Raw genomic sequence first — 21260 nt, forward strand, 5'->3', positions numbered from 1 at the left:
GCGCGCTGGGGGGGGGGGGCGGGGGGTGTCGCTGCGGCGCGTGACCCGACAGGCCCCGCGCGCGCGCGCGCGCTGCGGCCGCGAGCCGGGCCCCCGGATGCGGAAGGGTTTCCTACAGGCCGCGCGGCCGGAAGTGACGCTTGTGGGTGAGGAGCCGCCAGTGCCCTCGCCCGACCCTGGCCAGGAGGCGCCCCGGGGCTCGGGTCCGACCCCTCCGGCCTTTCGGCCCTGCCTCGCCCCGCGCTTCCGCCGGCGGGTTGTGGCAGCGCGGAAAGTGGCGGCCCGTCCTGGGGGGGCTTAGTGCGCGCTGTGGTCGCCCCGCACCGAGCCTGGCGCCTGCTGTTCCTCCCACACGGCGAGCTCGCTCCCCTGCTCGCTCTCTGCTCGCTCGCCCGTGGAAGTTCAGGAATCCGAAAATGGGAAGAAACCCGAAAAATAAATGCTACTTCAAATGTAGCAGTCCCTGGCTGTGCCCCACTCAGCTGTAAGCGTAAAGCTCTCCCCCTCGTAGGATTTCCCGGCCACCGGCAAACGAAATCCCACTGAGAGATGGACTACAAGAGACATGGGGTATTAAGGAATAGTTGCGCACCTGATATTCCTGCTCAGAAAGGTTAGAGAGAGAACTGGGAAAGGGCTGGGCAAATGCCTACCAGATACTTGGGTTTTCCAAACTCTCACTCTGCTCTACGAGCAACGCTGCTTCTGAGGGAGAGAAGGGTATGGGATGCCCCGGGGTAGGATTCACCTGGAGACAAGGGTGAAGGAGCTTCCAAATTGCCATGGGCCCTTGTCCCAGTATCTCCTCCCCAGCTGCTGCTCTTGCCCACATCAGATCCGTCTCCGAGGTAGCGTGCTCCCCCACCCCCATTAGATAGAGTCAGAAACAATTAACATATCCCTAACCAGGGTCAAAGCTGCATCTTGAGTTACGCTGTTAAAAAAGGCACACGCACAACACCAAACCAAATCGATTTCTCTCTCAGGAACAGCCTGAAAACTTGTTAGAAGGTTTTGAAATATACTGAACAGTTGAAAGGTTTGAAAATATACAGACCTATTTCCTTGCTACGTATACATACAAACCCCCACTCTAAATCGTTGCTTCTTGGGGGCGGTGAAGCCAGGCTCTTCCATTTGATAGCCCCAGACAGCGGGTGTGATTAGGATACTGCCCTGCCCGCTGAGTGATGGTGTCAGAGTGCCACACACAATTATCCCAGCAGTGTCCCCCCCCCCCTTTTTATACAAGCCCCAAATCTTCCCTTACAACAGAGACCCTGGTTCAAAAGGCCATGGATGTTGTTTCTCAGGAGGCTTTAGAGAATGAAGACCCATCTCCCAAGTGCGTGAATGCACCAGTCGAGTATGGCGGGGGAGTGGAGGGAAATGGGCCTCTCAGCTGCCTATAGTCAAGGGTCAACTGAAAAGGAAAGAGAAAAGAATAACCCCTGGCCTTGTCTGAGTTCAGCCCTCCACTGGCTGCTGTGAGGTGGGGCGGCCTAGTCTGGGGTTGTGCACAGCTCAGACAGGGCCTTGGCCTCAGGACTGGCCTGGGAACGCTTTGGCAGACAGGCAGCCATCACCCCTCAGGGCTCGCCACCTTCTCCCTGGACATGGGCTGGCACGAATTCCCCCAGGCTGGGGCTAGTGACAGCTCCCTGCATGGCTGGTTTCAGAGCAGCACAGTAGGGGGGTTACTGGGCTCCCACAGCTCAGCCCCTCCCTGCTGCTTCACGCACTTTCTTTCACTGGGATTTCTGTGGCTCTCTCTTGTTCCCTTGCAGCAGGTCTCTGATCTCCCAGACCACTCTCTACAGCACCTGTCTCTAGTGCTGCTAGCCCTGCTCAGCCTCACTGCCCCATCTTTTCCACCTAGCTGGGTGGGATAAAAGCAGGTACACAGCCCCTGAGCTCCCCCCGTCTCTGGAACCAAGGTCAGGGGAGCTCTCCCCCAGTGTGCTAGGAGGGTGGGTGTTTACTGCGGGGGGCTTATTCCCTGGCAAGTCTGCATCAGGGCCAGGCCCAATCTGGCCACAACCAATGGCTATCGGGAGCGTCCCTGTTGCTGAACAGCTGCCTGCTTCATTTTTCATGTCAGCTACAATAGGAATTGGGTTGAATTTATAAACGGGGGCATTGTTCCCCCTGCATTTAGAAACATGGTTCTCTCATGGAGAGGAGGGGATTGAAATTAGAACACGAGATATTCCCCACCATAGCAGCTCTCTGGCCAGCGCTGTGCTCATTGCAGGGGGCTGTGGAGTTTCTACTAGCTCCGTGCTTAAAATCGGTAGGAGGGCTAGTTAACACTACTGCCTCTGATGTCAGCACCTCCATCAGCTGACTGCCGGTAGCTATGAGACCACACAGCAATGCGAGCTTCTTGTTACTTGTAAACAAGCATACACCATGTATTGAATTTGAGCTTGTTGGAAAACCAGTGGAAACACTTCACCACAAGGTAAAGTGACATTGAAGTTTTTCTGTCAATTATGTGTTAGGAGTTGTGTGGCTGGCTAATAATAAGGTCTCACAAGTGTCTAATAACCTTTACCATTGATTGTAGAGAGTGCTTTCAGGTGGGTATTGTTCTTGATGTGGTTCTTGCAATTATCATAGCTTTCTTGTATTTATAATTTACAGCAGAAAGCTGTTCAAATGATAAGATCACCTCAGATAAGCAAAGTAAAATTGCACTAAGCTGTATTAAGAACATTTTAACGGTATAGTACCTGGTAGATCACTATCAAAGACTGTCCGTCGCCACTGTAACGGTGTTACTAGAATAAAACACTTGGGTTTTTTTACTGATTAACTTGATTGTCACTCAAGCTGGTTTCGTGTATTATGCATGATCATCAACCTCAGAGTCTGCACTGGGCAGAGGTGACAAGCTCATTCTCCACAACATGTTTATTTTAAAAATGACATTTCTAATCCCCTGTAAATTTCACTTTGCTATTCAGTTATTTAAGGCATATGTAGTACTGTTACTTTAAAAAAAAAGGGAAAGGGTTGATTCTGAATATTCTCTATTTAAAATAGAAGATTCAATAGAAATAAAATAATTGTAACAGACTCGAAGAGTCAGATTATTAAAATGATCACGTACAGCTGCATTCAAAACTAACCTTTGCGCATACAGATTGGGTAGATGAACATCTGAACTGTCCAATTAGCATGTGCAAATGCTTGCCTGTGTGCAACCAGTGTATGCAAAATTAGTGAGTACAGTTTTGGAGGTGAGTTTGAGGTGGTCTGAAACCATGAGACAGGCAGCTAATGAATATTTCCCCCATTTATCTTAGCTAATTGTAAGAGTCTTAGTGAAAACTCTTAACTTTAGCCACTTGTTGGAGCATTTCACTGCTATGCACTAGCATGATTTGCGTGGTTTGTGATGAGAAGATTAGGTGGAGAGGAAACCTGAGGCTGCAGAATTAAGCTGGAGCTCTTCTGAGCCTAGCTAAGGTTTTCCCACAAGCTTTTTGCCATGCTTGTGTCAGGTCAGGCTGGTCAGACTGCAGGAGCAGCTGTGAAATGTCTGATCTTTTCTGCTTCTAGACTTGTCTGCAGGTAGGAAGTGCAGCAGCACAAGAAAGTGAAAACTGATCAAGGGGAAATAGTACAAATTCAAAGGGTTTGTTGGGGTTAGTTTGAATTTTGAGTGGTGGAGCAAGTTGCCTTGAGTCATCTGAGCCATTTTGACTAATGAGGAGCTGACGTTAACATGCTGGGCCAAATTCACTACTGGTGTAAATGAGTACTGACATCAATGGCGTGCTTCAGACCCCCAAACACTTCATTATGCCACATACCAGAGCCATGCCTGCAATAGGGGGCACTCTTACCGCTCTGGCACTTCCTAGTGGTCCATCTGGGGATTAGCTCGCCACACGCTCTGATACCCCTTCCTGTGGTTGCACGTCCCGCCACTCTCGTGCTCTGGGAGCTGCAGTGCTTTCCTCTTGGTGGCTTAACCCTCTGGTCAAGTCACAATCAAGACCCCCACATCCTGGGATGTTATCCATCTGGGACCCTTCCCCAGCAGCTCAGGTCCTTCCTCTCCCAGCCCTTACTGCTCCTTCCCTGGACTGCTCCACACATGCCTGGGACAGGCTCTTGCACTTCCCCCTCACACCAGGGATTGTGTCTGCAGCTTCCTCAATGCGGCCCCCCTGCTGCCAGCTCCTGGCTTTATAGACATCCCTCCTCTCCCCCCCCAGCCCAGGTGAGCTTCATCCCCAATTCAGCCTCACTGTGTCCTAGCTCCCCTCGAGGCGCAGCCTGCGGCTAACTGGCCTCTCTTGCCTGTATTAACCCCTCCACAGCCAGTGCAGGGTGCACACCCCATCTCTGATTGTAGAAACAGCTTGCAGCAAAATTGGGGATAATGTAAGGGTGTTGTGAGGCTACATTCATTAATATTCCCCAGGTTCTTTGAGATGTTTGGATGGAAGGTGCAGGGTCAGTGCATTCTGTTCTTAGTTAATATTACTGTATTGTAGAGATAAATCTTGAATTCTCTCTCTCCTGTGTGTAGCCGAGAAGCCATGGAGTCTTTTTATCTGTATGACATCAGGGCTGTAACCTCCAACAAAACCATTGAGAGAATTATTTCACCCATGGCAGCTCAACTCTGTCATTTAATGATCGCAGCTGAGTGGGAAGGGGTGAATAACGAGCGCCTCGCTGATTTAGAAAAAGCTGCTGAAGAATTAGCCAAAGCTACCCAAGAACTTGCTTATGTTGCAAGAAGGTAACACTGAGTTTTAAAGAGGGCAAAATTAATTTGTGTGTGTGTGTGTGTGTGTGTGTATTATAGGTGGAGCAGGCAGGGACACCTATAGACCACATTTCTCTTGTTGCTTTTTAATTTATCCGTCTGTTCCAGGCATTCTGGTTCCCTTCGTTTTGATTTAAAGTGCCTCACACACTGGGATACGGGTGTTATAGGTTTTAATTTTTGTCTGTGTCCGTATTGTTGCTTAACTCTGGTCTGTTGCTTTTCTGGAAGATGTCTCTGATTTTTAACTCCTCTCCTGCAGTACAGCTGTAATTTCAGGCCCCTCCTTTACTAGCCACAGAGATACCTTCATGGTTGTTTGACCACATAGTGGAGGCCAGGGTAACAGAGTTAGTATGGGATGGGGTGCAGGCAAGTGGGGGGGGTTTCCCCTCTTACTCGGATTGGGCAGAAGGTCCATTCTACCCCCAACCACACACTCATGTGACCGTCTTACATGCGGCTGCTGTTTAAAAACCAGAACATTTAATTAAGGGAAAGCACAACCCTGCCCCCTTCTCCCCTGACCTACATCTGCTTACCCTCCACGGAGTTCTGTTCATTTAGGAGCTGGTTGTATCCTATGCCTGTTCAGGTCGTCTGGCTCCTCCCTGGAGTCAGCATTCCCAGACCCATGCTGGTGCTGGCTTACAGTGACGCGTTTCACTAAAGGCGTGTGTGTGACCTTGCGTACCTGAGATCAGCATTCTTCCGCCAGGGTGGCTCATGAGTACAACGATGAGCTGCTGGCTGGGGAGATGCTGCCTGCTGCTGAATCGCTCCTCACGTCTGGGAAGAGCATCTTACTGGTGGCCCAGAAACTTCATATTCAGCCAGACGTTCAGAGTCATCAGGAGGAACTGATTGATTCAGCAAAGAGAGTCTTAATGGAGACTGTAAAGGTGAGTGTAATACAGCTATGTTATTTGCTGTAACTCCTCCTCCAGTAACCCTTCATTCCCTCCCAGCAGTTCTGCCTTCTCAGGGGAGGAGATCTGCACAGTGGCTAATTCCCTAGGCCCCTGTTTCCCAGAGTGGGGAGTGTGTGGAGGACGAGGTTGTGGTGGGGAATAAAGATCAGCTGCTGGACAAGTTTTCCCTGCCCACCCAGGAGCGTCGGTAGGGTTGCCAAACCTCCAGGATTGGCTTGGAGTCTCCAGGAATTAAAGATTATGTGGTGTGATGAAACCTCCAGGAATATGTCCAGTCAAAATTGGCAACCCTAAGCGTCGGAGAAATAATAAATAAAGATAGCGTCACGTGCTCTTGGGAGGCAAGGCACTGCTAGTACCCCCACGTTACAGGTGGCTACTGAGAGCTTGTCTACACAGAGTGAGTGTGTGGCAAGGGGTGCAGAGTGAAGCTCCAGTACACACACTGGCTGTGTGGATCCCACTACTGTGCACCAGAAGTTCTGCAATGGCGCTTATGACAGAATTTTTAGTGTGTGGAGCATGGCAGGCTAGTGCACTCTAGATGTACCGCCCCGCTGGCCACGCTCTAAGCCTCAGTGTAGACAAGCCCTTAAATTACAAGCTCTTTGGAGGTGGGACTGTCCTGTTACATGAGCGTGCAGCCGACAGCACAACGGGGCTCTGACTTGCCACACACAAAGTATGTTGTAGCTCTTATATGGTCCTTTTCATCTGCAAACCCCAGAGCACTCTACAAACGAAGGCCCGTGTTGGTACCTCCGTTCTACAGCTGAGCCAATCAGGTGAAGGGATTCGCCCACGGTTCCACAGCAGGTCAGGGATAGGTCTTGATCCAGTGTGCTAGCCCCTCAGCTACGCTGTACCCCGCCCCCGGCCAGAACTTAGAGCAAAATTTGGTGCCCAGTTGCTTGGGGGTTTAGGGCCACCCTATGAGCAATAATACAGTTTGAATCGTCTCATTGCTTTTAACCTTTTTTCCCCAAACCAACTGAAAATATGAGAACTTTGCTCCACGTCTCTCTGTATAAAGAAGTATAAAAGCCAAGGAAGAGAAGTAGTTTGGGGTCGTGGTTCAGGCATGACTCTGGGAGTTAGGAGATATCTGGTGTGACCTTGGACAAGTCACTTAACCTCTCTGTGCCCCAATTTCCTCAGGTGTAAAATGCTGTTAGTAACGCTCCCCTCGCTTTCAATAGCGTGGAGAAGCTGTGACCATCACTGCTCATGAAGTGCTGAGATACTCTGCGGGTGTTTTTGTAATATCATGAGAATTCTGTACTCTCGGGTTTCAGCACGATCGATCCAGTATCGCTCACCAGCAGAACTTTTATTTTCAAATTCCCCATGACAGATGATGTCAATGCACACAGACATTTTAAAAACAAAGCCAACAAGCTGAAAATGACAAGTACGTTTCTAGCAAAAAGAACAATACGGTTCTTGGGAAATGTTCAATGCTTCCTTTTTTGTGACCTTTGTTCTGATTTATCAACTAGATCCTCCAGCTTGAAGATGATGCTGCAGTGACAAGGATTATCCAGGCCGCTCATTGGCTTCGGGATTGCCTGACCACACTTGAGTTCGCAGAAGACGTACCAGCTCTGCTGGCTGCTTTCCGTGACTTTTCAGAGTCCTTGGTCCTGCTGAACAATTTGACAGAAAGACGCATCCAAGAGCTCAGAGATTCTCCTCCTCAGAAGTATTTGGCCCAGACGCTGCAGATCCTTAGGAAGTGCGTCCCGATGTTGCATGCTGCAAAACTCAGTCACCTGAAGCACCCCCAGGACCAGCATGTGAATGGTTCCAAAAACTACATTTTCAATTTGGTGGATAGCACCATAAAGGAACTGATTTCCTTACTGACAAACACCACCAGAAACAAGGAACTACTGGAGAGAAATGGGCTCTTTTCCCAGCACGTGAGCCAGCTGCTGGGCCTCCTGTCCAACACAAACCCTGCTCACCTAGCTGAGGGCAAATTCAGTTTTCTTGTGGAAACACTGGTCTTCCACTGCATGCTTTTAGCTAACTCATCCAGGCCAAGGATTAAGCTGCAGTTGATAAAGCACTGCCATCATCTCCTAATGCTCAGGAAAAGCATTTCCAACCATGGAAGCATAATGGAGGAATTGCCAGCACAAAGCCAACTAGAATGCAACCTAGAAGAGAAATGTCATGCAATGAGAGTTGAGGTGGAGATTCTTGATCAAACAGTGCTCACTGCTGTTTTGTGTCAGATTCTGGACACTTTCACAGACATTAACGAACCCCTGAGAAGGTTAATGGAGGCTGCACTGGAACCTACTACTGGGCAATATTCTCCTGCAGGAGAGGATGGATTTCTAAGAAAACTTCAGCCTCTTGTTACTGCCTTCTTCGATCATGCTCATCAGATGCTCAAAGTGGCAAATTTTGTTCTGGCCAGCTGCACCAACGTCAAAATCATTAAAGAAATTGAAGATTGTGTAGACTGTTTAAATAGACTCCTTGCCACGATGCCTCTACTCCTTACGGAAATGAGCAAGGATCCTAATAAGATTCACATCCAGGAACAACTACAAACCTTCTATCAAAGATGGGCTTGGACAACAGAAAGCTTGTTAGCGTGTGTTGATGAGACAATCAACTTGCCTGAATTCCTTGATCTGTCTATTCAGGAAATGGCCGATCACAGAGAGTGTTGTGAACAAGAACTAGAGAGTCAGAACTCTGGAAAGTTTTCATGGCATGCCACTCATATGATCAGCCGAGCGGCTCGCGTGATCCAAGTTACTAACAGATTTGTGGATAAAGTCAGAGATCCTATTTTCAAGAACGGTTTGTTAGTTTTAGTTAAGCAATTGGAAATCTCCATTCTGGAAGTGAAAACTGCTACTAGCCACTGTTTAGGAGGCATCTCTTTTCTACAAACTAGAAACGCATTTTCAAAGAGAGTAAAGCATCTGATGGACTCCACTCGAAATGTCAGAGAGGGGTTGCATGAGTCTAACCATCCAGATATTCTTAGTCCACTTCGGGAACAAATTCGGAGCCTTGACATTCCAAAAGAGCTGGGATACTTTTCAGCCCAGGACCATATAGAGCTCAGACCACCAGATGACATAAAACAAAGCACTACTGACAACACTGAATTAGTAGAAGAATTTTTAAGCGAACGGCTTCCATCAGCCACCTCTCCTCTTGAGATGCTTCCAAGAGCAGGTAACTTACACCCGGGAAGAGTGGATGTACATCCTGTGATCAATGAACTCATCACTGCAACAAAGAAACATGACATTACTGCTGTAAACACTGCTTGCTTTGGTTTACTTGAACTTTCCAACTGTTGTGTAGATGCAGCTCAGGAAGCCTTACCAATTGTCAAGTCACCACTGCTGGAAAAGCTGACCCACTACAGAAAGATAGTTCTATTAACACCATCTATTATTAGCTTAGCTAGGGAGATAGGTCCAAACCCAGTTTCCAGAGCAGACAGACTTCTTCCAACAGCTGTTTTGTTATCGGAGAAGATTTGTGAAACTAACCAATGCCTGGTGGCTGTGGCAGGCTCTTGGTACAGTCTAGTCCAGCAGTTATTCTGCACAGTAGCTCCAGCTGACTTGCTGAAGAGCAAACAAACTTTGGATGAGATAATGCAGACTTTAGCAAGAGTTGTTCAGCTAGCGGCTGATGTTGCCCGTACAGATTGCGAAGAGGAGCTCACGATAGTTCCTAAGATTCAGGAAAGGTTTGTACGGGTCCAAGCAAAATTCACAAGTGCTCAGACTAATACAAAGCATTTACTTGAAAAGGCCTTGTCTTCTGATTGCTTCCGTTCTCACCAGGACCGTCTCGAGGGGATCTGCCTTCTCTGGTCTGTCAGCATACAGGTGGTCCTGAGTGCTGTGGATCAGCTCATAGGACGAGATGTTTTGTTCTTAGGTGAATTAAGGAATACAATGAAGCACAAGCTTTGCTTGCGGGATGTCCTGGCAGCTGTATCCGAGAGCTCTTTGAGAATACAGGAGGCAGCCCGGCTGTCCTATCTCGCCTGTGCTGAACGTAGTGTGCAGTGTGACATCCTAGCGCTCCGGGAGGAGGTAAAGGTACTAACTGAAGCTCTCCTGCAAGTGGCGGATGTTCTGTCTGTCTCCCCAGTGCCTGCTACAAACTTGTCCATTCGTGCTGAGCTGCTCCAACGAGAGCTTGCTGTTAGAGTGAAAGCACTTCTGCTCCTCCTGACCAGCACCAATCAGGAGTACACAAGGGTCATCCAAAACATCCTCAGACTGGCCTGGCCTCCTGCGCGTGCCCAGGGAGGTGATAGACGGATGGTTAAACAGGCAGGTCAGATAATGGCAAATGTCCAGCTGGTCAAAACCATCATAGAAGACACTTTGGAGAACACAGCTCATCTAAAAATGCGGGAAAGCCTGCTCTCCCTGACAGACCACCTTCTCCTCCTTACTGCTGAGCTGCTAGGAAGAGCTGGTGAGCAGCTTCAAAGCCATCAGGACAAGGAGCTGGTCCAGCTAGATTACATTGCATGGGAGTGGTCTGCTAACGCTCACTATGTGGTGACGCAGCTTCAATCAGTGAAGGACATTGATAAAGCTGCCTTGGAGCTCGTTAAGCAGTGTTTACAAAACAGCAAGTCACATGCTGTTGCAAACCAATGTCATGGCAAAACAGAGCTCTCCCCCGCCAGGATACCCAGCACCAAACATCAGAATCACACACACCAAGCCACTTCAGCAGACCCCTGGCCTACCATGAGTGAATCGAAAGGCTTAGCTGCCAGGGATGCATTTGAAATCATGGTATAGTAGATCTTAGCTATTTAATGCTAAACTGTGTAATCTCTAAACCATGCTAACTGCATTTCATTGCTTGTCCAACAGTCCCATGCCTTGATCATTTCAGATTGCTTTAGGTTTTTTTAAATCAAATTATGCAAAAGGGCTTAGAGTTGTGGCTGCACAGAACCATCTTCCTCCCTTGCTCACTGTCCATGTTGCCTCCATATCCTATGAGCCGCAGTGAGTGTCCCCTATAGCAGGGCTCAAGATTACCTAGGAGTAGCAGCACCACAGTCACTGGGTTAACGAGGTAAACCGGCTGATTGCCTTGTGCCTTACTTAACTCTGATGCAAAGCTGTGCTGGAAGCTGGAGTTCACTGGAAACCAGATTTTATATCGGTCACTTTTGATGGGTGAGTACATTTAAAATAAACCAAATACAAAAGGTATCAGCACCTAGTCATCGGTCAGTATTTCCAGCTAGCTCTGAGAGGTTAGGCACAATGTAAACATTTTGCAGACCTTTTTCCTGAAACGGAGATAATTGCAATTAGCAAAATGCGTACTTCAGCATTCACTGCAAAGTGCCAAGGCTGGTGCACTCAGGGCAAGTCTACCCTAAAAGCGCGACATCGGTGCAGCTGTACCAATGCAGCTGCCCTGCTCTTGCACATCTGGTGAAGACACTCTCCCACCGACAGCGCTGGTGTGGACAGCACTTCGGTTGCTGTAACTTGTGTTGCTCAGAAGGTGTCTTTTCCACACCCCTGAGCGACGTAAGTTAGATCAACTTAAGCGGTAATGTAGACCTGTCTTTAGTGAGTGGCTAGCATGTTCTTCTCCAGCTGAAATAGCCAGATCTTTTGAATTGCACAGGGGATGCCTAGTGACTGGAGCTACTGAGAGCACAGAACATAGAGTGAGAACATACAGATTTGCAGAATGAAATTGGAGGCTACCTCAGTGGTACAGATCAGACTTTTTCTTCTTTGAGGGAAGTGGGGAAGAGAGGGCCTGAATTTACCAGAGCAGAAGCTCCACTTGTATATTTTCCTCCTTGTGTCAAGTAAAAAGAAAAAAAAAAGGGGCGGGGGGGCGCTAGGGATTTCAAAGGCGCTCAAGGGAGTTAGGCACGAGTTGCACTGAATGTCAGCAGGGGCTGGGAGTCTGACTCCCAGCAGCTGCTTTTAAAATCCCTGCCCAGGAAGACAGGCGGGGCATCTAGAATTAGCTTGTGGCCACGTACAGTTTCATCAGCCCTGCAATATGGGGCTGATGCTGTGCCCTTTAAAGTCACTGGGTATCTTTTCATTGACTTCGAGAGATGGCTGGAAGGACTTCTGAGAGTGCTGGAACAAGCTGCTCCACTGCCAAGTTAGGGCTGAAGCTTGAAAGTGAAGAATACGGAAGGTCTTGCAGAGCTGACTAGGATTTCCTTTAGGCTTCACAAAGGACAGCTGGGTGCTGTGCATGGTTTGAATAATAGCGGTTTGAATTTCAGTGAAATAAATGTACCCAGAGAATCCTGCACCATGGAGCTATGCTGGTAAGCAGGATGGTTGCTGCCATTTCTGCAAAACATGTAAATTTGAACATCAAGTCATTTGCATAAATCTTCCAATCTTCAGCCTTTGTAGATAGGACAAAAGGAGAGTCTGATACCTGGGCACAGCTGTGGGATTCCCATGGCTATCCCTGCCCAGCTGTGGGAACTCTCTCCCCAGCTCTTTATGTGGCAGGGTTTCTTTCAGTTACATCTGCTACCCCCTAAACTCGCTAATCAACTCTCATTTTCTCTTGTACTGCAATATTCCACCAAGTGCCCTGCTGAGCGTTTGCAGTTGTTTGGGCAGGAGGGAGGATTGGACGGGGCCTGGGTGCCGCGGTAGTACTTCTAAACCACACGATCACCTTGCTGCTAGTGAAACCAATATGATGCATTAGTCAGGCACCGTGTGGGAGGTTCTGTTGCCGTTTTTGGCTTCTGAAAACTATTGCTTTCAGTTGCAGCAGGCATTCACACATTTCAAGATAAACAAGATACAATTGTTTTAGCTCACAACTAACTGTCCTAGAGCTGTCAGCTCCAATGAGGATGGTCTTTGGGGTGCGAGTCAGGGGATAATACGAGAAGATTGTTTAAAGGGACATATGGGTTTAACAATGCCCCTGGGCTAGGTAGACTCAGTCCAGTAGAAAGCAAGGACTGAGGCTTGCTTACTGGGTGGGATGGATCTAGGCAGTGTTTCTGTTTGTTTTGCTTAGTAGAAATGGCTCACTGAATAAGCCTGTGGAACAATCCCAAGAACACGCGTGTGTAAAAATCCAAAACCTACCCATTTCCTACATTAAAAAAAGTATTTCTGTCAAAAAGAGACTGTCTCAACCCTCTTCGTGACTGCACTTTTCCATGGACGTCAGTAATGCAGAGATGGTAAAAGGGAAGGTTGTTTGTTTGAGGTGAATCTGTTTCACTGTCTTCACAGCTCCTGAGTGACTCTCCTAACGACTCCCACTCCACTAGCAGCAAGCAGGGTAAGGGAGCCGCTCCTGCTGCCCTGCCAGAGGATGCTGGACAGTGGCAGGACGACAGCAATAAAATGCCCCAAGTCACCAAGGAAATGGCCACTGGGATGTCTCACATGGCACGGTTTCTAAAGAGGAAGGGACCGATAACGGTATTGCCAGTGTTGTTATAGGATGGGAGGAAATATTTTGCTCAGTGACCAGGGCCAGCTCAATCCCCCGAGCTCCCATTCGTGGCCATCACAAATGTCTGAGCAGCATTGTGGAGAGAGGACCATGCCTCAATGAGTCAGAAAGGGGGTGTTATCATGATGACAAGGCTGCGCACACACTAACTCCTGCCACAAGAATCCACTAGTGCCCTGTGCGCACACACCCGCCCCCTGGGAAGACTCAATCAATGTCCGTTTCATTTAAAACAGGTGTAATAGCATTAGTGTATCTGCAATGCTCTGGAAAGAATTTCCTCCAAAAAGGAGAAGAGGAAGGCAAGGGAGATTCTTCAACCCCTTTCCCCGGCTATTTCAATTGATTTATTGGCTCTCGGAACTATTACCCTCCCTCTTCTCCACACAGGCCTGCTGGCTGCTGCAGTTTGGGGCCCAAAGTCTGTTTGCGACTTCTGTTCTGTGACGAAGTTTGGCATATCAAACCGTTCCCAATGTAGCTTTCACAGAGCAGGTTAGAAGTGGCGGAATGAGCCATGACCTGCTGCTGCAGCGGCTGCAGTTTGGCTGTTGAAAACACTTTAAACCTGTCCTGTTTTCTCCATCAGCCTCTGAACCATCCATCCCCACAAGGTGTCTTTAGGATTTCTGTTTGTCCATTAATATCCCCACCCCAGGCCTCACATAAGGGGCATCGGGAAGTTTGTGGGTGTTTCTGTTGTGAGGGCCCAGCTTTGCCCCCCTTGGGCGTTGATACATGCATGTGACATCATCAAAACCGACACAGCTGGGCAGTCAGTGTCCTCAGCCAGGCTCTGATAAAGGTCCCGTTGTGCTAACGTGCGCTAGCGCTAATGAGGCAAGAGTAGGTTTTACATCTGTTTTTATAGCGAACACCCCCAATCCTTCCCGACTTCTTTTGATTTAATTTTAGACCAAAGAGCAGCTCATTGCCTGTGCTAGTCAAATGGCTTCCAATGGGCAAGTGTTTGTCAGATTTGGCCACCTGATTGCAAAGAACTGCCTAGATGAAAGATGTGCAACTGAACTGCTGTGTGTCACCGAGCAAATCCAAACAATCAGCAACCAGCTCAGAATTATTTCCAGGTAAACCACAGGTTCAAGGGATATTCTCTCTCAGTCTGGTGTGTGTGTTCACTCCTTCTTAAAAAGGGATTTTTAAAGGACACTGCTAACTATCTTTCTTGTTCGTATTTGCATACGGCGCCAGTGGTAGGCATCTAGTTATTGGGCTGAAGACTGTCTCTGCCGTGAAGAGTTTTCCTCTTTGTTTTATCTTCTTACAAGCTGAAAAACAACTTATCCCCTGGTTTTTGTTCCCACATCCTAGGTTAGGGTGATCCCTGCTACTGGCTGCCGCTGCCGAGTCAGCAGAGTGAAGGCATTTTAACCAAAGTCCCCTTGAGATCACTATAAGTATCCTATTTGTAGTTTGTTTCTGAATTACGGATTTTTTAAAATAGTTACATATTTCTATTCACGAAGATTCCTCACCGACTTCCACTTTTCAGCACAGGGTCCACAGTCCGCAGCAGTGTCCCTTTAAAATCAGTGCATGTGCATGAGGTGTGTCTATAGAAACGACTCCTATAGCAGACAATAGGGAGCCTCTCGTGAGCTGCACATCTGAACCCCCCATGCAGTGTTATTTGATGTGCAGAAGGTTCCGCTCTCGTATCTTTCCCCTTCTAAAATAGCCCAGTGGTAAACTCTGTCTGCCTGAGAGCCCGATCCTGCTCCCAGGCAGGCAATGCTGAGCCACCTCTGGGCTTCAGCTGAGCCTAGAATAAGCGTTGAGCTAATGTTTGAACAGCTTTCTCCAGAGCTAATGCTACTTGTACTAGGAGGCACTTATGTCGCCTCTCGCGCTTTCAGGCTTCCAGCCATGCTGCGTCTGCCTGGAGATTCTCTGGCTCCTTGCGGTTAATTTTCTATTGACACCCTGAAACCCAGTGTGAGTTGGGCGCCTGTGTCCCTTGGGCTCCTTGACCAATGAGTGCCATGCTGTTGGTGGCTTTCTGGGGTCCTGAATATCCCTGCATAGCTTTCTGTGCTAGTTAAACAGAGCTCAGAGGCGTCTCAACCTTTCTTCTTGCCACAGACTCAGTGCTTATGTCACCCCCATCTCAACACTCTGAGCACACTGGCTAAGTCCAAATAGCAGCAATAGGTTTCCTTTGTCCCCCTTCGGCCAGAATGACCACCGCTGGACCAGCTCACACTGGCTGACTGAGGGAAAGGGTCTGTAACTAGGCACGGGCAGCAGTATCGTTGGGCATTCAGGCGACAGCAGGTTTCAACATTGCGTTTGCTAATTGTCCATTTTGGCTACTACTGCTCGTGCTTTTATTCTTTTGCTCTCCTTACAATGCCTTTTTTAAGCTGAAAATCTCTTCTGTGGTCAAAATTGTTTCATGAGCAAGGGCCAGCAGTATTGGAGCACTTTCCTTCCACACGTATCAGCTTGTTCTGTGACCTTCCTAGATCCAGGAAGCCCTCAGCCCCAGCCGTGACTCTAGAGTGACAGCATATAGTCACTTAGCAAGTTGTGTAATGCTTTCTCTTTACATTTTTAAATATCTTAAGGGTCAAAGCAGCAACAGCAGGGAGTAAGTGCTCTGCTGAACTATTGGTGAACAATGCACAGAATCTGTTTCAAGTGGTCCTACAGTCCCTGAAGGCAGCAGAGACCGCGTGCGTCAAAGTAAGTGTGCACTGGTATGGGTCAAGATTCTTTCAGAAGGTGAGTTCAAATATATTCACATTTTTACCCCCAACACTTCTGGATTCAGGCTGTAACTTTCAGAGAATTTTAAGGGAGTTCAGTGTCCAAATCTCACTGGAAGTTGGACACTTAACTCGCTCCCTGAAGAGCCTCTGCAAATCCCATCTGGAATCTGTGTTTGCCTCTCAAAGGTGACCAGGTACCAACTGTAGCACAGACATTCCCTGGCAGCTGATTGCACTGGAGTTCTGTCTTCCTGGGGGAACCATAAATGTTCCTTAGCCTGAATTTGTTGTGTTCTGCAAACCCATAATTAGAATTTCTCACAGAACGTGACTATTGTGACTATATAAGTCTCTTATAACGGAGACAACTGCTTCCTGGATCTGCAACCTTTGCTCCTGCCCTGTACTTACCGTATTGAATCATCCCTCCAAATAATGGACCTTCACTGTCACAAATTCCAAGTTGCCCTCTGAGATGAGGACTGCCCAATAAGTACTGGGCCATATCTATAAGGCGAAGCCGCGTAAGTTCATCAAAGTGCCTTCAGCTTTTGATTTTGGATAGAAAGGCAGATAGACAAAAGAAACACACTGCCGTGGAAGTAGATTTTCAGCTGGGGCTTTAGAGACAGGTGAAGTGTCTCTTAGGCTTTGTCTTGGCTCAGTTAAGTTTCCATTAAAACTCCCAAGGGCTTCCTAATGATGACAGCAAGAAATAACTAAATACCTTAAATAATTGAATAGAGCAATCTTTAAGTGAGCGCGCTCAGAAAACAGGCACTCTTTCAACCAGGCTCTGCTGATACGACCTATAATTTCTGAAAAGTTGTAAATATTAAGGCCAGAAGAGACTATTGTGAATATCTAGCCTGACCTTCTGTATAACACAAGAAACTCGTAACTTCTGGTTCAGCTACAGTGTATCTTTCAGAAAGAGATCCACCTTGATATAAGGACTCCAGGTGACAGGGAATCCACCACATCCCCAGGGAAAATGTTTCAATGGCAATGGTTATCATCGGCACTCTTAAAAAATGTGCATCTTGTTTCCAGTTTGAATTTGCTGACTTCAACTTCCAGTCTTTGGTCTATTAGATTAAGGAGCCTTCTACTAACAGAAATCATTCCCATTTAGGTGCTTATAGACTCTCTCTCTTTTTGATAAACTAAATGGATTGAGTTCCTTTAGTCTCTCATTATAAGGTGCTTTTTCCAGACCATAAATCCATTCTTGCAGCTCTTCTCTGAATTGTTTTCCATTTTCCCAACACATTGTTACTCCTTTTCAACCCAAGTGGTTAATCAACGTTTTGGGGCACTGGGGGCATTCCAGTTGGGAGTAGAAATTTATGATGGAGACTGATATGTTCTTTGATGCAGTATTGTGTATTGACAAGGAAGTACATAGTCCTGCTTTTCCAAATGCAGGAAGAACCAAAATTTAAAAGCTACTTATCTTGCAGGCCAAAGCTTCTTTCAGCCAGCAGCCCTGACCTCTCCCTAGCTTCTCCCAGGGCCACACCATGCTTACAGGCTGCTGCTTGGCTTTCCTTCCCTGAGTCTGTTTGTTGTCTGCACACCAGCTTGTCCCCCCCACCCTCAAATAAAACGAACCCCCTCACCCCAAAACAATACCCAGTTGAACCTTGCCAACATGGTGCTGCTAGTTTCTGGGTAGACTCCACTATGCCTTATTTAGGAACTTAGCTGTAAGAGACAAGTTATCTCAAATGTAGGGCACATTCACACCCAGCAGTTTAAATAAGGTTTAACCTAACCAACAAGGTTTTACCCAGCTCATAACTATACTTTTACGAAGTGTGGAGAGCAGAACTGGACACAGTCTCACCAATGCAGTATGAAGAGACAGTATCACCTCTCTACACTTGCTACATATTGCCCTATTTGTACATGCAAGGATCGCACTGGCTTTTGTCCCCACAGCATCATGCTGGGAATGCATGTTCTACAATAGCCTGTAAACCCTCTTCAGTCACTGATTTCCAGGACACAGGTATTTTTGGTTCCAAGATTATGACTTTGCATTTGGCTGTATTAAAACAAATGCTGCCTGGCTACCCCCCATTTACTAAGCAATCCAGCTTGCTCTGTATCAGTGACCTGTCCTCGTTATTTACCAGCCCACAGATCTTAGTCATCTACCGATTATTTTCAGCAATGATTTTCTTTTCTTCCAATGAATTGATGAAGATACTGAATTGCATTGGGCTAAGAATAAATCCCTGGGGGCCTCACTAGCTGATTCCCCATTAACAACTGTGTTTTCAGATCTATCATTTAGCCTGCTTCTGATCTATTTAATATGGACAATGATTTTGCAGAGTACCAGCTTGTTAATCAGAATGTCACACTGTACTAAGTCAAGTGCCTCTTTTCCATAAAACCATACGGATTGGCTTTTATTATATTTCCATCCTTTAACTCTTTACTGACAGTCCTGTGCCAGCTGTTCCATTGTTTAGGCTAGGAGAGGTGTCAGGCTAACCAAGTTAACTTGGTTCCCACATGTAGGCATCTAGAGGTGGTGTGTTTAGGCCCCTTTGTACTATAAGAAATTTTAAACTCCCATGTCTATCCACGTATATTAATGTGGGTAATTATTTTGCTTCCTTCAAACAGGGTTTGCGAAAGCCAGATCCTGACTCAGAAGAAGCAGAGGCAGCTGCCTTTTGTATGCAATGGAAGAAAAAGCTGTTAAGGCACAGAGTCAAAGAAGCTTTAAACCCAGATAGGGATGAATTTGGACTTCGCAGAGCACGTGCAGGGCGTGAACCCACTCTTACAGCTATGGTTCAGGAACCACTGTCTCAGAATTAAGACCAATCTCCCCCACCCCCAAATTCCAAACCCGTTCAACCACCAACCATGATGGCTGGTGCTGCCCAGGAGTAGGAAGGGCCCCTGTCATTGATCCCTAACTCTTGCAGGAAATGACATCGCTGATGGGGAGGGATAATAATGCCACTTACCTCCTTAGAAGCCAACAATGCTGTCCAGGAGCAAGAGACAGCTTCACAAATAAGTGACATTAACATATATAATCTGGAGGCCCAGGCTGTCAATTCTTGGCAATGAAGCAGCCCCTGTACAAAAAGCAACAACTAGGTTATTTTAATAGAAGTGTTCCTTAGATACTTATCTAGGGTGGATGTGGTGTTGTAAAGGGGTAGCAAGGTATTCCAATGCAAGATTTTTGTACCCATGTCAAAACCACCTTTTGTGCAAGTGAAAAGGCTACAAAAATGTACTTAAGTTGTCAAGCTAAGTTTGAAAGAAAAAATGACCAATAAAATGGGGTTTAATTTATTTTAAGACAAACTTTAGTAATGCAAAAGATTTCTTTGACACAAATTATCACTGTTTTATTTTAAAAGAAAAATTCAACCCGTACAAATGGTCTGACACAAATTAACATGGCTCATTACTTAAAGAGTGTTAGCCTTGTGCTTTGTATTGATAAATGCATAATTATTCATTGACACAAAAATTTTAAGTACAGTATTCATTATAACAGAAGCCAGGTATACTATTGCACACCATCATGTTAGCAAAACATAACACTCCTCAGCAATGGGCAATATGACAGTATACATGTGTCTAGCCTTTTTCAACATATTTGCTGAATGCTACATATCTAAACCTGAACCATCTGCAGTAGCAGACTCATATGGATTCACACTGGCCACTTTGATGATTATAACAGTCCTCACCACCAGTACACAAGCAAGCCTGTGTGCATGCCAGGCTCCACCTTGAACAACAGGTGGATTGACAAAACATAGATCAATACAAGAAGCTCCAGATGAAGTGTGGTATGCCAGAAGTGGAACACTGGCTTTTCTAGCTTTCGTCACACCATTTATCATACCCCATGGGGACCTCATCTTTCCTGAGACCTTAGGTATACTGTGGTCTATGTGTTTTGGAACAAGATGTACAGGTTAGTGGCTGTTACTTGAGGCATGCCTACTACGTATGACATGAGAGATTTTCAAGAAAGAGTCAACCATTCCTGGAGAGGCCAGTTTGGCCTGAAGAATGGCCTTTCTGACCATTTTACTATCTCCAATCAGCTTTAGATTTGCCATTTCCAGATGAAGTCCACTCAGAATAATGAGAAGTGGTTTGTCCTCTTCATACCCAACAGGCCAGGTCCACTGCATCTGCATGGTTATGGTGAAAAGGGGTTGATCCACAATGATCACTGGAACTTGGCATGTGTTTAGGTGGTGTACAGCATTCCTTAGCACATCTACAGCATGACAAATCATTGCCACTGACTTGGAATCATCTGAAAAATGGGGATGATGAGCAGTGATGGCTGGGGTGAACTCTGGCACTGACTGTTTGCTAGCATGGTAAGTGGCCCAGGAAATGTCTTGATCTCCACTGAAGGTAACCAGATTTACTGCTTGCCATATTTGTTCAAGCCACCTACACTCTTCTTGCAGAGCTTGGGTAATCAGTTGGCATTCAGTCTTGATTTCAACATTTTTGGCAGGGATGAAAGCATTGGGTTTCTTTAAGATGAATGAACAACTGTGTGAGACTCAGGAAGTGATGAGATAGCCTTCTTCACTGATGCTGCAGTCTCAAAGTCTGGGGTGGGAATTCCATGGACAATTGTCTCCACTTGAGTACCGGGATGCTCAAAAAAGTGATATCCCCCAGTTCCGTGTGAGGAGCCTGTTGCTGTGGTGGAGCCTAGATTGTGGTCTGTGCTGTCTGTGGCAGAAGTAGTGAACAGACCATCATGAAGCTTTAGAGGACAGACTACATTCTCATCCTTGAAGTGTTGGCATGCACTATTTGCCATGCTGGTAAAAGAGGCCGACATGCTGTCCTAGGAGATGGACAATCCAAGTTTAAAGAAGGTAGCTACTAGATGACTTATTCATGGCTGTGCATGAAGTGTAAAACCAATGTAGATTGGTTGAGAGATGAGGTAGGTAAGGTAATATCTTTTACTGGACCAACTTCTGTTGGTGAGACAACAGCTGACCTGAGGAAGAGCTTTGTGTAGCTCAAATCCTTGTTTCTCTCACCAACAGAAAAGTTGGTCCAAAAAAATATCAGCTCATCCACTTTGTCTCTCTAATATCCTGGGACCAACATGACTACAACAACACTGCACATGTAGGTTGGTAAAGGCATTTCTTGAGCTTTGTTGTGGTACAGATTTTCTGTTCCTTTGTGGCAATGGATGTTGCTGTTGTACTGCACGAGTTGTGCCAAAAAAAGGGTAGTTGGATGACTGGAAACTTGTTCTGAGTTTTAAATGTTTGGACCATC

At 46.8% G+C, this 21260-nt stretch overlaps 1 protein-coding gene across 11 annotated transcripts; it reads left to right on the forward strand.

Annotated features, from left to right (window-relative positions):
* Positions 1 to 112: 112 nt before the first annotated feature.
* LOC114019323 (catenin alpha-2) lies at positions 113 to 19274 on the forward strand. Of its 11 annotated transcripts, none has more exons than XM_037896313.2 (8): positions 113 to 2464; positions 4547 to 4762; positions 5508 to 5691; positions 7221 to 10523; positions 12990 to 13181; positions 14131 to 14303; positions 15804 to 15960; positions 18588 to 19274. In XM_037896313.2, exons 2-8 carry the CDS (start codon positions 4557 to 4559, stop codon positions 18783 to 18785), a joined length of 4413 nt encoding a protein of 1470 aa, XP_037752241.1. In that variant the 5' UTR covers positions 113 to 2464; positions 4547 to 4556; the 3' UTR covers positions 18786 to 19274. The 11 variants fall into 11 exon arrangements, with proteins under 11 accessions (XP_037752241.1, XP_037752242.1, XP_037752247.1 ...); XM_037896314.2 differs by having other exon boundaries at positions 113 to 613; XM_037896316.2 differs by having other exon boundaries at positions 114 to 2464; positions 15804 to 15921.
* The last annotated feature ends 1986 nt before the right edge of the window (positions 19275 to 21260 follow it).

This window comes from Chelonia mydas, chromosome 3 (genome assembly GCF_015237465.2).
Source record: "Chelonia mydas isolate rCheMyd1 chromosome 3, rCheMyd1.pri.v2, whole genome shotgun sequence".
NCBI lineage: Eukaryota > Metazoa > Chordata > Testudines > Cheloniidae > Chelonia > Chelonia mydas.